We start from the raw sequence: 17,834 nt of genomic DNA on the forward strand, positions 1-17,834 counted from the left end.
AAAGACTAAACACATATATAAGCATACACTCTTCAGACCAACAGGAAAAAAAATCTATCTATTCATATGTATATAATTTCAGCTAGATGGTACCTTTGTGCAATAACACTGTATTCCTGAGGAGCCACTTGGGGTTTCTTTTTAAGGTGGGGGGGGGGCTAAAAGAAACACATACAATTTTTCTATTAGGAAATTGAAGTTATTTTAATTCTGCTCAACTCAGATGAGACCCAAGTCTTTAAACTACATTTAATGAGTCTCAAAACCTAATTAAAATAAATACCCATTCCTGGGTAAATTTTGTCTCCAAACTGTGATCACTGTTTACTTCCTTTAACTCTTAAATAGATGTTTCATAAACCAGGGAAGGAAGAGGTATATATTACTGAAGGAGGACAGCAAGTAAAAATATTTAAGACCTATTATGAGAGTTCTAAATTGTTTCCTTATACAAGTGAATTAAAATTCAACACATATTCTTACCCTTTTGTAAAAAGCTCACACGCAATTTTTACCAAATATAACCATGTACAAGAAGCAGTTTCGGTTCAATCTATCAAAAGGGAAGTTTCTTCAGTCCATTCCAACAAGTATCTTCTGACTGAACTCAAGTTGGAGGAAGGAATATAAACCAAGCTTTACATGCTAATTACCAGTGGCAGGTACCTGTATTTAAAATCGACAATTATGGTTTTCTTACACAAAATCCCAACCCTCGCCACCCCAACAACCCCAGGTGCTACAGTTCCATGGCTTGCCAGTTAGAAGTAGTGTCTGTGTTGTCAAGGTCTCTTTGTTCCAGTAGCTCTGCTTCTACTGCACTTCTCTGACATGCAGAAGTTAAGTTTTGGTTGGTATATGTCCCAAGTTTCAAACTGTCCACTTTAAATTTTTTTTTTAAGTTTCTTTTGTTTTATTTATAAAAGAAAAGAACCAACTCTTCACCATTCTGCATCTCCAATGGCTTTGGAAAATATATAATCTCTTCCATTAAGATTCATAATGCCATCCTTGAGATGAAATTTCCATTTGTTTTTACTTCTGTGTATCTAAATAAATAAGTAAAAAATGTATGAGATAAAATAAAAAGAGGAAACAAACAACAACAGAAAAACCATTCACACATCAAACTTGTATATTACTGCAATTGCAAACTGGTTTCTTTTTTAATTGAGATATAACTGACATGTAACATATTAGTTTCAGGTGTACAAAGACCATAAATAGTTACAAATTTTTTTCCTGTGATGAGAACTTTTAAGATCTACTCTCTTTGTAACTTTCAAATATACAATGTTATTAACTGTAGTCACCATGCTGTACAATATCCTCCTGATTACTTATTTTATAATTTAAAGTTTGTATCTTTGACCACCTTCACCCATTTCACCTATCTCCAAACCCTCGTCTCTGGCAATCACCAGTCTGTTCTCTGTATCTATAAGTTCACTTTTTTTGTTTTAGATTCCACATATGAGATCACATGGTATTTGTCTTTCTCTGTCTGACATTTCACTTAGCATAATGCAAAGTCCATCCATGTTATCATAAATGGCAAGACTGCCTTCTTCTTAAAGGCTGAATAATATTCAACTGTACATATACATACACCACAGCTTCTTTATCCATTCATCCACTGATGGACACCCAGATTGCTTCCATTCTTGGCTGCTGTAAATAATGCTATAATGAACAGGGGAGTGCACATATCTTTCAGTTAGTGTTTTTGTTTCCTTTTAATAAATACTCAGAAGTAGAACTGCTGGCTTGTATGGTAGTGCTATTTTTAATTTTTAAAGGAAGGTTTATACTGTTTTCCATAGCAGCTATCACAGTTTACATTCCCACCAATGGTACCACAGGGTTCCCTTTTCTCCACATCCTTTTTAACTCCTGTCTTTTTGATAACAGCCATTTTAACAGGTGTGATGTGATATATCTCATTGTGGTTGACTTGCATTTCCCTGATGATTAGTGATGTTGAGCACCTTTTCATGTACCTGTTTGCCATTTGCATGTCTTCTTTGGAAAAATGTCTATTCAGGTCCTCTGCCCATTTTTAAACTGGGTTGTTTGTTTTGATGTTGAATTGTGTGAGTTCTTTGTATATTTTGGGTATCAATCCATTGTCAGATATATCCTTTGCAAATATCTTCTCCAATTCAGCAAGTGGCCTTTTTGTTTTGTTGATGGTTTCTTCTGATGTGCAAGAGCTTTTTCGTTTGATGTAGTCCCACTTGTCTATTTTTGCTTTTGTTGCCTTTGTTTTCTGTGTCAAATCAAAAAATCACCAATAAGACCAATGTCAAGGAGCTTATCATCTCTCTTTTCTTTCTTCTATGGTTTCAGGTCTTATATTCAAGTCTTTCATCCATTTTGCACTGATTATTTTGCATGATAAAAGATAGTAGTCCAGTTTCATTCTTTTGCATGTGGCTTCCCAGTTTTCCCCACACTATTTATTGAAGAGACTGCCCTTTCCCCAATTTATATTCTTCGCTCCTCTGTCATAAATTAATTGACCACACAGAAATGGGTTTATTTCTGGGCTCTCTTTTCTGTTCTATTGATCTATGTGTCTGTTTTTATGCCAATACCATACTGTTTTGACTACTATAGTTTTGTAATATAGTTTGAAATCAAGAAGCTTGATGCCTTTGTTCTTTCTCTAGATTGCTATGGCTCTTCAGGGTCTTTTGTGGTTTGATACAAATTTTAGGACTGTTTGATCTTTCTGTGAAAAATGCCATTGAAATTTTGATAGAGACTGCACTGGATCTATAGATTGTTTTGGATATTATGGACAATTTAACAATATTAAGTCTTCCAATCCATGAGCAAGTAATATATTTCCATTTACTTGTGTATTTTTCAATCTCTTTCATCAATGTCTTACAGTTTTCAGTGTACAGGTCTTTCACCTCCTTGGTTATATTTATCCCTAGATATTTTTTTTCTTTTTGATGCAGTTGTAAATGGGATTGTTTTCTTAATTTCTCTTTCTGATAGTTCATTATTAGTGTATAGAAACTCAACAGATTTTTGTATCCTACAATTGACTGAATTCATTTTATTAGTTCTAACAGTTTTTTGGTGGAGTCTTTAGCATTTTCTATGTAATATCATGTCACCTGCAAATAGTGACAGTTTCACTTCTTCCTTTCTGATTTGGATGTCTTTTATTTCTTTTTCTTGCCTAACTGCTCTGACTAGGACTTCCCATATCATGTTGAAGAAAAATGGCAGGAGTGAGCATGCTTGTCTTATTCCTAATCTTAGAGGAAAAGCTCTCAGCCTTTCACTGATGAGTATGTTACCTGTGGGATTTTCATATATGTCCTTTATTAAGCTGAGGTACATTCCCTCTATACCAACGTAATGTTGAGACTTTTTAGTTGAATTTTGTCAAATGCTTTTGCAGCATCTACTGAGATGATCACATGATTTTTATCCTTCATTTTGTTAACACAGTATATCACACTGACTGATTTGTAGATGTTGAACCTTCCTTGTATCCCTGGAATAAATCCCACTTGATCATGGTATATGATCTTTTCAATAAATTGCTGAATTCAGTTTGCTAATATTTTGTTGAGGATTTCTGCATTTATGTTCATCAGGATGATACTGGCCTGTAATTTTCTTTTCTTGTGGCATCCTTGTCTGGTTTTGGTATCAGGGTAATGCTGGTCTTGTAAAATGAGTTTAGAAGTGTTTCCTCCTCTTCTATTTTTTGGAAGAGTTTGAGGATTGGTATTAATTCATTAATTGGTATTAATGTTTGGTAGAATGTACCCATGAAGTTATCTGGTCCTAGACTTTTGTTTATTGGCAAGTTTTTGATTATTGATTCAATCTCCATACTAGTAATCCGAATGTTCAGATTTTCAATTTCTTCATGATTCAGTCTTAGAAGGTTGTGTGCTTCTAGGAATTTATCCATTTCTTCTAGATTGTCCAATTTGTAAATGTATAATTATTCATAGTAGTCTCTTATGAACCTTTATATTTCTGTTATCAGTTGTAACATCTATTTCTGATTTTATCTGAGTCCTCTCTCTCTCGGTGAGTCTAACTAAAGGTCTGTCAATTTTGTTTATCTCTTCAGATAACCAGCTTTTAGTTTCATTGATCTTTTCTATTGTCTTTTTAGTCTCTATTCATTTATTCCCACTCCGATCTTTGTATTTCCTTCCTTCTACTAACTTTGGGCTTCTTCTTGCTCCTTCAGGTGTAAAGTTGGATTGTTTATTTGAGATTTTTCCTTATTTCTTGATGTAGGCATTTCTCTCTATGTACTTCTTTCTTACAACTGCTTTTGCTGCATTCTACAAGTTTTGGTATGTTATATTTCCATTTTCATTTGTCCCAAGGTATTTTTCTAGTTCTCTTTTGATTTCTTCTTTGACCCTTCTTTCGTTTTTCAGTAGCATATTATTTAATCTCCATCTAACTGTTTTCTAGTTTAATACCAGTGTGGTCAAATTGGTTTTTAATAGTTTAATTTGACAACCTCTCTTAAAAAAAAAATTCACTAGGTGCGTTTTTCAAAAATAAATTTATCTATAATTAGTAATACTTATTTTATAGCTCTCAGTACTTGTGTTCATTAAAGTAGTTAATAATATTTCTCTGAAAAATATCTTATCTCTACCAGGTATGCGTATACATGTCATTTCATAGGAAATTTTATACTGGCAAATATTTCAAACAGGAATACCCTTTGTTCTCCCTGATGCTTCCAGACCATTTTTTTTTGTCTTTTCTCTGTAACTCCTTTTATGTCTACACCATTGATTTGACCTTAGGCTTTTCTTCATTCCTTTTATCTACTGACCACCAGGACACTATCTTTTCAATATTGGTATCATGTTTACAACTACTTTCTTCTTCTTCCTCACATACAGTAACAACTTCCATATTGCTGACCTTTTTAATACCATGGCCCCACTGTATTAGAATTCACACTAATATTAGTATTTCTCTAATTATTACTTTCTAATTCTATTTTAGTTGTCTTCAGGACACCTGGCAACGGTTTTCTAAAAGGCCATCAATAATCTTCTAGTTACCATGTCAACAGCCTCTTGTCATATGATTTATTACAGTATCCTTTAGCTGATTTCCAGGACTTCACTCTCTCCCTTCCTCCCAATCATCTTTTAAGTATCACTGCCACTTCAGGCTTTCATTTTCAAAAGAGAAAATTACAGCCTGGAGAGGTTCCATGGCATGACCAAGGGCATATCACAGTTAAGTGACAAAGATGATTCTCTTGCCCCAGTCCAAGATGCTTTCTACTAATCAGGCTGTTTTATATAATAATGCAGAAATTCTCACTATATACAGGTATTTTCTTATCCCACTGCTAAAATTCCATGGTCTAACATCCCTGTGCAGACAGTCTCCATGGCACATTCTTAGCAAACCACTGTTTGGTGTCTGCTTGAGTATGATTAAAAGTGGGGGGCAAAGAACTGCAAATTAAGTTATCCCTTCCTGGGACAGCTCTATTATAACTCTTCCATACTTTACCCCTTACTAAAACTGCTTACTCCAAACTTCTACTTATTGATCGTAGTTCTGCCTTTTGGGAGTTAATTTAAAAAACAATCAAATACTTTGTATATTTGAAAATCACTCCCATGCCCTTCCTCTAGATCACTAACTTAAGCTATATATAAATTTAACATGTGTCAATTTTTTCCCACTTATTAAAACAAAATAGAGTACAATAAAGTGAAACAGTATTCAGGACAGAGACTCCTGCATTAAGTGGTCTTATAGCTCTGGTCTAATTACACTATGTAGATTATTACACCTAACACCTTAGGATGGATGATTTGAATGTCTAACAGATACAAAACTTAACATGTCCAAAACCGGCCACTCTCCTTTCCCAAACTTGCTCCATCTGCAGCCTTCCCCATCCAAGTTGATGGTATCTCCATGCTTCTGTCTGATTCCTCATCAAAAAAAATTCCTGGACTCATTCTTGATCCCTCCTTTTCTACTGCACATACAAGAGTCAGGAAATCCTGTTGACTCTTCCTTCAAAACATCCAAGATCCAGCTGCTTCTCACCACTTCCATTACTATCATCCTAGCCTCAGTCACCATTATCACTCACTTGGATTACGACAATATCCCTCTATTAATCTCCTCGTTTCAACCTTTGCTTCTTCTCTGCTCTCAACAAAGAAAGCTAAGTAATCCTCTTAAGATTAAAATGTAAGTGATACCACTTTTGTCTATTTGAAACCTTCCAATAGCTTCCCAATTCACTCAGAGTAAGAGCCCATGTCTTCCTACACCATCTGCCTTCACCTAGCTCTGACTTAATATACTACTGTACTACTTCCCCAAGTCCAGTTACACTGGCCTCCTTTTTGCTCCTCACACACAACAGGCAGGTTATGCCACTGAATAATGACAGGGCTAACTTTCTTCAAGTCTTTGTTCCTGTTCCGTTTTCCCACTCTATAATTTCCCATACCAATTATCAGCTTCTACCATAGCATATTAATTACAGTTGACCCTTGAACAGTATGGGTTTGGAAGTACACAGATCCACTTATAAATAGGTATTTTTCAATAGTAAATACTACAGAATTAAGTAGTCTGTGGCTGGACGACTACATGCATGTGGAGGAAGCACAGATACAGAGGACTGCCTATATGTTACATGCTGATTAACCCCAGCATTGTACAAGAGTCAACCGTAATTTATTTGTTGTTTGTTATGTTTTAATATCTGTCTCCCTCAACTAGAGTAAGCTTCTCAATAGCAGGGATTGTTTTGTTTTGTTCACTGGTGTATCTCAAGTTCCTAGAATAGTACCCTGGGACATCATAGATACTCTATAAGTATTTTTTGAATAAACAGATATCTGTCTCCTCTTTTCTTTGACTTCCTGTAGAGAAAGTATTAACTATCCTAAAAATGGATATACAAATTTATTTCCAGTACAAACCAAGTGACCACAACCTGAAAGACATGGAATTAAATAAACAAGTGATATATATAAAAAATAAATAAATAAATAAGCAAACAAACAAGTGCTGAGTAGCCAGGAAAAAGGAATTCCACAGACAAGTAAAGAAACTGACTGCATTCTACTGCAAGACAACTTGCAAAAAGCAAATGTAGAAAAGTTTCATGGATCAAATAATAGTCCATATACTAAGCACTGAAGTCATATTGAGTAATAAGTAGTAAATATTTTTACTTGAATAAAATCACAAAATACAACTTAACAATTCATTGGCCTTAAATTAAGCCCTTCATGAAGGAGTGTCCTGAGTGCCAGGAAAAAGGCCTCTGAAATTTCTTAATGACAAACATATTAAATAAAATTACCTACAAATAAGGCTGAAGATTCAATACCTGATGCCATCAGTCCTTATCCACCCATACTTATGGGAGAACCCTGCCTCATTACTAAGTTTAAGGTTTGATTGGCAATACAATAACTCTATGATTGCTTCTAAAATTGACTCGTTGTTGAAATTCTAAAGTTTAGTCTTCAAAAATAAACTCCTTAAGTTCAAGTTGCCTCAAACCACACTCATGCCCATTTTAGAACACATCATTCTTTACTGTTGGCTAAAACATCAAGACTCAACCCTCCAGTCTCCAGAACTCATTTGATTATAAAAATTAGATCTCTGCAAACTTTATAACTGTTTATCATTCAACACATTACTTAAAGCTATTTTTTAATTTCTTAGTTTAAAACATTAAAATATTGTCTCTTGGAACAAAACGAACCAATTTTAACATTTAAAATATTAACTGTACAAAGGAGAATACAACTAGTCACTTATAATATGAGAATACTTAGAAGCATATTCTTCAGTCAAGCTAACGTAAAGGTCCTCTCTTGACTGATAAATCTGACATCTTGCTATCATGAAACTGTGTCCTGGATAATTTGGCTGCCAACAGGTTCCCTTGAGTCTTCCTGGCAATAAAGATTTACTGGTATCTCCCATTGTTTTAACTTCAATACGTTTCCTCTATATGCATGTAACGAGAAATTACTTTTATTATAATGTGCTTGGTGTAGGGTATTAAAAGTGCTTACTTAGTAGTCATAATGTACAAAAGTGGATGCCCTGGTAACTCTGAATCAATGACCTTACTAACTTAATTCTATAATTTCACTGGTATTCAACTCGCTTGACTTTACCTTTTCATTAGGAAATGCTAATATTTATTTTCTTACCATTTTCCCTATAGATCTGTTTGCTGTAAACATGGCTATTTATAATATTCATTTCTATAAAAGCAACACAAATTTAAGATTTTCATCATTTGTAAAGGAGGGCATGCAGCGCACAAATTTTGCATAATAATGACTTTAGCTCCAGTACCTGACACATTTAGACACTTAATAAATATACGTTTACTGAATGAGTAGTGCTTATAAACAAAATCCAACTACTTCTGTTAGAGTTTTCAGCACACTTTAAAGACCTCTGCTGAAATTAAATTATAAAAATGCAATATAATTTGTGGATTTACTATATATTTAATGATTATAACCAGAAAAAAAATTTTATTCCAAATTAAATGTTTCAGCAAATAACCAAAATTTTAACAATGCCAATAACTATAACAAAAATACTTGGGAAGTAGCATCCTTTTTAAGAATTAAGAAATCAAGGAATCAATAACTAATTCTCATAGAACCTAGTTTAAAAATTTTTTACTTCTACCAAAATACAGCAAAGCTAAATAATTTAAAATAATTTTCAGTAAAAATGTATCTTTTGTTAGTTATCAGTCTTGTTTTTTGCCATTGTTCTTCTCTCCTTAGCAATAAAAAAAGGTTACAGAAATTTAATTAAAGCCTTTTAGTTTTGAGGTAGTTGAGGTCAGAGAGAAAACAGGGTTATCCCACTGAGTTACTATTCATGTTAAAGGACAACCACAAAGTGGCTTTACTTTGTTAACAGGTTGGGAGACACAGTCTAAATTGAGAACAACATACTTCCCATGAGTTCTTTCATAACTTTTTTTTCAACTGTAAAGTTATACAAATTAATTTCTCATTCTATTAAAATAATCTAACTAAACTATAACATTGTTTTCATTCACACTGTTTATACTGAATATAAGAGGCATCAATCAGCTGACCAAATGCTTGAACAAGGCAGACAGGATGGTTTAGGGAAGAAATTACAACAGAAAAAATGTCAGTAACCTGATCATAAAACCCTTACCTTATCATATTGGCATACAACAACATTTTCTGTATCAAAGAGTTCCTGTCCTTCCTCATCACTCACATCATCTTCACTATTGAGCGGTTCCTAAAAATGAAAAAGGGAGAATTCATTTACTTATACTTCATGTATTACTAGAAAAAGGCCCTTCTAATATTCAGTGAAAAGAAACACAAAGACCTTGATGTTCTTTGAGAACCAAGGGCCAGACAGATGCATATATGCCATGAACATATTGTTAACTGGCTGTGTTAAGACTCTACCAATGTCACTGAAATTCCAGCAAGAAACTAAATACAATAATTAAAATAGTTAAGCTATATAATTTATAAGCCTGAAAAGATGTTTAACTTTACTTCCTTTATTCTTTCCCAATAGTACGAAAAGATGATTCTCTTTAGTAACTGTTTTAAGATGCCTAGAAGTGAACGTAACAAAATATGAAGGTTTAATGAGATAATGGTAGTCTGTACCACCAGAAGCAGCAGTGTAAAAGGGAAAACAATGGTGAAATTGGCATAGGAAAACAGGGCTATAAAACAGCTTGGCAGCCTGGATAGTCTTTACATTAAGGACTAGGACTAGGAATACAAATTAGTATTAGTGGAGGCTTAGAGCATAGTTAAGGCAATATTTAAAAAGAAGGGGAGGATCTCAGTCTCAGTATCAAAGAGAATTAAAGGCCAAGATCTAACTAGAGCATAAAATGACCAACTAAGTTAAGCTTGACCTCAGTTATGGCAGAAAATAAAACATACAGCTCTGATTTCTAATTAATGAAGAAAGAGAAGCTAGGACAAAATGAAAGTGGAAAGAAAAATAATCAGGATGATATTAAGACTAGGCCTCTACCTACTCACACACATGTATATGTATATATATTCTTTAATTTAAAGTAGGTATCACCAATGTAAATGTAAAAAGAAAATTTACTGAGGTAAAATTCACCATTTTAACCATTCTAAGGTGTACAATTTGCACTTAGTACATTCATAATGTGTGCAATTATCACCACTATCACCATTTCTAATCAATATTATAGAGCTTAGGCAACAAGGCAAGAAAAACTATTTTTTTACTTTTGATTTGACTGCCTACAGAAAAAGCATGAAAGAATCAAAAGAGTCTACCTGGTAAATAAAGATGACGGTAGCCCCCAGCGCCCCCACCTGAAAACTCCATTTCCCTTGATCAACCCGCCGTGTCCAGGGAAGGAGCCGGGAAGTACAGCGAGGTTGCATTAAGTACACGTGGGAAATCAAGAACTACAATATTCTTCTCTGTTCAAACAGCTTTTTAAAATTTGCTATGGTGTTTATAACAAAAAAGAAAATTGAAAAAAAAAAAAGTGGAGTAGCAGAAGCCTTTTGCTACTCATCATTAATCAAGGAAATAAAAATTAAAACCAAAATGAAACAAAAGTTTCTACCTACCAGACTGGCAAAAATTAAGAAGCCTGACAATGTCAAGTATTGGTGAAGACGTATAGACATATGCACCATTATACACACTGACTGCCAGAAGTGTAATTAGTACAACAATGTGGCATTTTATCGTAAGTTGAAGATATGCATGCCTTATGATTCAGCAATTCAATGTTTAGGTACAACACTTAGAGAAACTCTTACATGTGTCCCCAGAAGACACATACCAGAATATTTTATAACTGTAACAGTTAACAAGTAGAAACAACCCTAATGCCCAATGCATCACAAAAATGGATAAATTTTTAACATTTAACAGTGAAAATAATTATAGGTGTATGCAACAACTTAGATGAACCTCAGGAATACCATGTCGGCAAAACAAATCAACTTGCAGAAGAATACACAATTATTTCAGTTTATTATAAACAGACATGTAAAACGAAACAATATGCTCCTTAGGAATATAAATACATATGGTAAAATATAAACGTAAGTTAGTGATAAACACAAAATTCATGAGCAAGGTTACTCTGATGGCAGAAGGAAGAGGATGGGGATTGGAGATGGGCACCCAGGGGACTTTATTTAGGCAGTGGGATTTTTTTTTTTAACTAGATGTGGACACTGGGTTGTTTATATCATAAAATATTTTTATTTGTTTCATCTATTCAATATTTAATAAAACAGTATTCTTTAAAAAAACATTACTTACATCAGCGGTTCCCAACCTTTTTGGCACCAGGGACCAGTTTCGTGAAGACAATTTTATCATGGATAAAAAATTGGCAGGGGATAGTTCAGGCGGTAATGCAAGTGATGGGGAGCAGCAGAGGAAGCTTCGCCTGCTCACCTGCTGCTCACCTCCTGCTGTACGGCCCAGTTCCTAACAGGCTGCAGACCAGTACCAGTCCACGGACCAGGGGTTGGGGACCCCTGACTTAGATAATTTAGAAGAAGTTTGTACTAAGATAAACCAGAAGATTACATCTTAGGCTGCAGAAGGCAATTAACAGTGAAAACTGTGGTAAGACAAACACCATCTTGAATACAAGTAACTAAGCTGGAACACTGAGGAAAACAAAGATATATTCACATGCTTCTAAAAACACACAACAAAAAATCAATAAGAAAGGATGGTTTGATCAGGAAACGTGCACAAGCCTCTTAGATAGCCTCATCCACCAGAGGGCAGACAGCAGAAGCAAGAAGAACTACAATCCTGCAGCCTGTGGAAGAAAAACCACATTCACAGAAAGACAGAAAAGATGAAAAGGCAGAGGGCTATGTACCAGATGAAGGAACAAGATAAAACCCCAGAAAAACAGCTAAATGAAAAGGAGATAGGCAACCCTCCAGAAAAAGAATTCAGAATAATGATAGTGGAGATGATCCAGGACCTCCAAAAAAGAATGGAGGCAAAGGTTGAGAAGATGCAAGAAATGTTTAACAAAGCTCTAGAAAAATTAAAGAACAAACAAACAGAGATGAACAACACAATAACTGAAATGAAAAATACACTACAAGGAAGCAACAGCAGAATAACTGAGGCAGAAGAATGGATAAGTGACCTGGAAGACAGAATGGTGGAATTCACTGCTGCAGAAGAGAATGAAGAAAAAAGAATGAAAAGTAACGAAGATAGCCTAAGAGACCTCTGGGACAACATTAAACATGACAACATTCGCATTATAGGGGTCCCAGAAGGAGAAGAGAGAAAGGACCCGAGAAAATATTTGAAGAGATTATAATCGAAAACTTCCCTAACATGGGAAAGGAAATAGCCACCCAAGTCCAGGAAGTGCAGAGTCTCCCATATGAGATAAACACAAGGAGAAACACACCGAGACACACAGTAATCAAACTGGCAAAAATTAAAGACAAAGAAAATTATTGAAAGAAGCAAGGGAAAAACGACAAATAACATACAACGTAACTCCCATAAGGTTAACAGCTAATTTCCCAGCAGAAACTCTACAAGCCAGAAGGGAGTGTCATGATATACTTAGATGAAAGGGAAGAACCTACAACCAAGATTACTCTACCCAGCAAGGATCTCATTCAGATTCGATGGAGAATTCAAAAGCTTTAGAGACAAGCAAATGTTAAGAGAATTCAGCACCACCAAAACCAGCTCTACAACAAATGCTAAAGGAACTTCTCTAAGTGGGAAACACAAGAGAAGAAAAGGATCTACAAAAACAAACACAAAACAATTAAGAAAATGGTAATAGGAACAAACATATCAATAATTACATTAAACTTGAATGGATTAAATGCTCCAACCAAAAGACACAGGCTTGTTGAATGGACAGAAAAACAAGACCCATATATATGCTGTCTACAAGAGATCCACTTCAGACCTAGGGACAAATTCAGACTGAAAGTGAGGGGATGGAAAAAGACATTCCATGCAAATGGCAATCAAAAGAAAGCTGGAGTAGCAATAATCATATCAGATAAAATAGACATTAAAATAAAGAATGTTACAAGAGACAAGGAAGGACAGTACATAATGACCAAGGGATCAAGCCAAGAAGAAGATACAACAATTATAAATATATATGCACCCAACATAGGAGCACCTCAATACACAAGGCAACTGCTAACAGCTATAAAAGAGGAAATAGACAACAACATCATAATAGTGGGGGACTTTTAACACCTCACTTACACCAATGGACAGATCATCCAAAATGAAAATAAATAAGGAAACAGAAGCTTTAAATGACACAATAGACCAGATAGATTTAATTGATATTTATACGACATTCCATCCCAAAACAGCAGATTACACTTTCTTCTCAAGTGCGCACAGAACATTCTCCAGGATAGATCACATCTTGGGTCACAAATCAAGCCTCGGTAAATTTAAGAAAATTGAAATCATATCAAGCATCTTTTCTGACCACAACGCTATGAGCATAGAAATCAATTACAGGGAAAAAAAATGTAAAAAACACAAACACATGGAGGCTAAACAATATGTTACTAAATAACCAAGAGATCACTGAAGAAATCAAAGAGGAAATCAAAAAATACCTAGAGACAAATGATAATGAAAACACGATGATCCAAAACCTATGGGATGCAGCAAAAGCAGTTCTAAGAGGGAAGTTTATAGCTATACAAGACTACCTCAAGAAACAAGAAAAATCTCAGATAAACAATCTAACCTTACACCTAAAGGAACTAGAGAAAGAAGAACAAACAAAACCCAAAGTTAGCAGAAGGAAAGAAATCATAAAGATCAGAGCAGAAATAAATGAAATAGAAACAAAGAAAACAATAGCAAAGATCAATTAAACTAAGAGCTGGTTCTTTGAGAAGATAAACAAAATTGATAAACCATTAGCCAGACCCACAAAGAAAAAGAGGGAGAAGACTCAAATCAATAAAATTAGAAATGAAAAAGGAGAAGCTACAACAGACACTGCAGAAATACAAAGCACCCTAACAGACTACTACAAGCAACTCTATGCCAATAAAATGGACAACCTGGAAGAAATGGACAAATTCTTAGAAAGGTATAATCTTTAAGCTACATCATGATGAATGCATAAGCCAAAGAATTAGAATTACATGCACTGTCTCCATCACCTTTATAAGTACAACTTAATTTGGTATTCATTCATTTTTTTGTTACCAGCTATAGAAATATTTTATGAAGATAAATACATCCAGAACAATCTAAAAATCTTAGGGTATAGTACCCTAACAGCCTCTAAAAAAATATAATTCATCAGTTTGGTACCAAGTAAAAGAAGAAATGATTGAGTAAGTTTCTTACTTCTAGTCTTTTACTAGAAACTTACCTCTTCTACCTGCCCATCTTCAGCTCCATCTTTCTCTTTGTCTTCTTCCTCCTCATCATCATAGTCTTCTTCTTCATCTTCATCTTCTTCAGATGACGTATCCCCAGTCCCATCAACCTGCAACACCAGTGGGGCTTGCTGTTGAGCAGGCTGGGCCTGTGGCTGCTGTTGGCCAGCTGCGGTTAGCTGTGCTTGTGCTGGTGTAGGTGCTGCCACCGTTGTAGGTATAACTTGAGTCTTATTTCCTGTAAATAAGATTTGCTGGGGCTGGATGATAACACCTGTTTGTGGTGAAATCCCTCCAGGAAGAGGGGCCAGTACCTAAGGCAAAAGAAAAACTACAGATTAGTAACTAGCTAGAGGATCAAGTAGCTCAGTTTCATTGCTTGGTACACAGAAATAGGCCCCAATGCTAAAGAATCACCCCAAATTGCCATATCTCATACGTAGTTAAAACTACCAAAGCACAAGAGGAATGTTTAGTGAGTGTACTGATCCACTAAATTTTCATTTTACCATTCAAATTTCTAAAGGAAAAAGATTTTCTGAAGATAACTGCTCCATTAATCAAGCACTTGCTATGTATATGCCAGATTCCAGGCCAAGAGTTACACGTTATTAGTTTATTTGCTTGAGGTATAGAGGTTTAATAACTTGCAAAGCTTGCAGTCAAGTCACTAAGAGGCAAAATGTGAACCTAGGTTTTCTGGTTCTGCTATTATTATGCTTCACTGCCTCCCTATGAAGAACACTGCCCTGGAATCTGAAGCCCTGGGTTCCAGTTTTGTCTAAGATTACAGATAAAGATGTAGCAGAGGCAAGTCATTTAACCTCTCTTCACTGTTAGATTAGGGTCAATGGTTCTCAACGCTGGCTACAAATTATAACAACCTGGTAACTTAAAAATACTGATACCTAAGCCCCCACTCCTAATATTCTGATTTAATTGGTATAAGATGACATCTATTCATTTTATTTAAAGTTCCCCAGGTAATTTTAATCATGCAACCAAAGCTGTGAACCACCAGATCAGATGATTTGTAAAGTTCCTTCCAGCCTCTGCATCCTAGGATTCTAAAGTAAACCACAACTCAAAAAGAACCTATTAACAAATAGTAATTATATCTATTATAATGAACATATTTATAATTATAGTTATTAAATAAAAAGCAGAGAATGCCTAGTGATAAATTAAAAGCACTAAATGGCAATTCCTTGTCATTAGGTTCAAGGAAAGCAAAAATAATAAGACAGTATTTCTTTTAAGAAGTTTACAGATTAATGATGCAATAGACAAAGCAATAACAACTCAAAAAGATAGAAGATGTCAGAGAATTGCGATATATAGCATTATGAAAAGACAGGAGAGAGTACTAAATTCAGCTTGCGGGGACAAGGCCTGGTCAGGGAAGCCTTCCTAGTAGGCAACAGTTGAGTTTCTATTTGTGTTTTGGGAGATTAGCCACGCTTTTTCTGTTTGGTTTGTTTGTTTGCTGGGGACTGGAGAGAACTGCTAGAAGGAAGGCCAAAGGTGGCATTCTAAACAGAACAGCGTCAAGTGAAACCCAGAAGTATCAAATTTGGACAGGACAAATTTGGAAGGCTGTAAGTAGGCTGGATTAATGTTCCTCTTCTGTACCTCTATCATTGTACTATCATATTAATGTTATTTGTTTATGTATCTCTTTTTCAAAGTACACAAGTTCCTCAAGAAAATAACCATTTCTCTTTCATCTTTGTCCTCACAGTACAAGAGTTTAACACCTAGCACACAAGCATGTGCAAATATTTGTCAACTTTGATATAAACAGCAGCTGAACCAGGTAACAACTGGAAGCATGGCAAAAAATAAAATGTGGAAAAATCAAAAAAACAAGAACCCAAAAAAGATCTCATAACCCATGCTGAGGAGTTTACACTTTTTCCAATAAGCAATGGGAAATCATTAAAAAAATTTTAAGATTTTTAGAACAATGACTATAAATATAGAGTAGCAGTCAAGTTAGGAGGGCACAAGGCTGGAGGCAGGGAAATCAATTAAGAGGATAACACAGTATTTTACACGAGAAATTATGAGAGCATGAACTAAGGAAATGACAAAAGAGAGCGTGGGAAAAGAAAACTAGTTTCAAATATTATTAAGGGACTGAAAGCATGTTTAAACTGCAGTCTGAAAAAAAGGAACTATTAAGAAGAATTGGTAGGATTTCACGATACCTTGGTTATTAGAGGTAAGCAAAAGGGAGGATTCCACATACCCCCTTTCCAGACAATACATAACCATCATGAAACTAGACTCATGCCTGCTTTGTTCACTCCTAAATCTCTAGTCTCTTGCAAAGACCCTGATACATAGCCACCCAATAAATGTGTGTTGAATGAATGCTGAATAACGAGCTTAGGAGGCTGGATGGAGAGTGGTGCCACTTATAAAAAGCGGGAAGTAGGATGATAAAGGATGAGCAGGGATAACAACAATTTAGTCTTAAACATACTGTAAGTTAAGCTGTGAGGTATACAGGAGGAGTTCAGAATGACAGGTTGTGTAGTATTAGAGAAGAGTCTAAGAATTTGTATAGATAAAGCTATGGAAAAAGGGATGGGAAACACCCAGAGAATTCATACAGAAGCAGAAAAAAGAACCCCATGGTGGTCAGAACTTAAGATTTTTACCTGTTGTATAACAGGAGCTTGTACTCCACCAGGCTGCATTTGTGGTATAACCTGCTGTTGTAGAACTACTGACTGCTGAGGCTGAAAGATATACTGGGCACCATTGGCTGCTCTGACCACTTGAAGAAGCTGGCCTAAAGTAAAAAGTATGTATTCCAAGTTACCACTTTAGCAGTGACCACCTCAAAACAAACGAATTCAGAGTGAATGTCAGACCATAGTGAATGTCAAAAATTACTAAGAAGGCTAACAATTTTATTAAGGGCTGTCATCCATACACAGTAAACTATAGTCCTTACCTTCTCTGACTTTACGACATGCTCAAATACAATGCTTAATATGCTTTATTTTCCTTATAAAGCTGTTTCCAACAAAGTTTTAACAACAGATTATGAGAGTTGATTAAAAGCGTAAATTATCTTTGCTAACAAGTCATGAGAGAGGAATAAGTAAGATCAGCAGACATTTCAGGGGCTGTTCATTTTTAAAGTTTTAAGGAAACAAAAGTATAAAAATGCATTAATATCTTGAACAAAAGCACAGCATTTCCTTAGCTTCAAGATGACTTAAAAAACAGTAAGTTTGCTGAACCAATTATCATTGCCACATAACACTAACAGTATGACTGGCTTATACCAAATCCCTCTAAAATACTGTTTTAAATGATGCAGAATGTTGAATTAATTAAGTA

The 17,834-nt window shown here is 35.0% G+C and overlaps 1 protein-coding gene across 1 annotated transcript in view; it reads right to left on the bottom strand.

Annotated features, from left to right (window-relative positions):
- Window positions 1-922: 922 nt before the first annotated feature.
- Window positions 923-17,834, bottom strand: part of GTF2A1 (general transcription factor IIA subunit 1) — a 44,540-nt gene continuing 27,628 nt past the window's right edge. Inside the window, exons 6-9 of the mRNA XM_057541997.1 lie at window positions 17,144-17,277; window positions 14,471-14,791; window positions 9,229-9,318; window positions 923-1,049 (exon numbers count right to left, since the gene is read on the bottom strand). Coding sequence (XP_057397980.1) covers window positions 942-1,049; window positions 9,229-9,318; window positions 14,471-14,791; window positions 17,144-17,277 — 653 coding nt within the window. The 3' untranslated portion in view covers window positions 923-941. The remainder of the gene's footprint in view (window positions 1,050-9,228; window positions 9,319-14,470; window positions 14,792-17,143; window positions 17,278-17,834) is intronic.

The sequence above is a fragment of the Balaenoptera acutorostrata genome, chromosome 3, assembly GCF_949987535.1.
Source record: "Balaenoptera acutorostrata chromosome 3, mBalAcu1.1, whole genome shotgun sequence".
Taxonomy (NCBI): Eukaryota; Metazoa; Chordata; class Mammalia; order Artiodactyla; family Balaenopteridae; genus Balaenoptera; species Balaenoptera acutorostrata.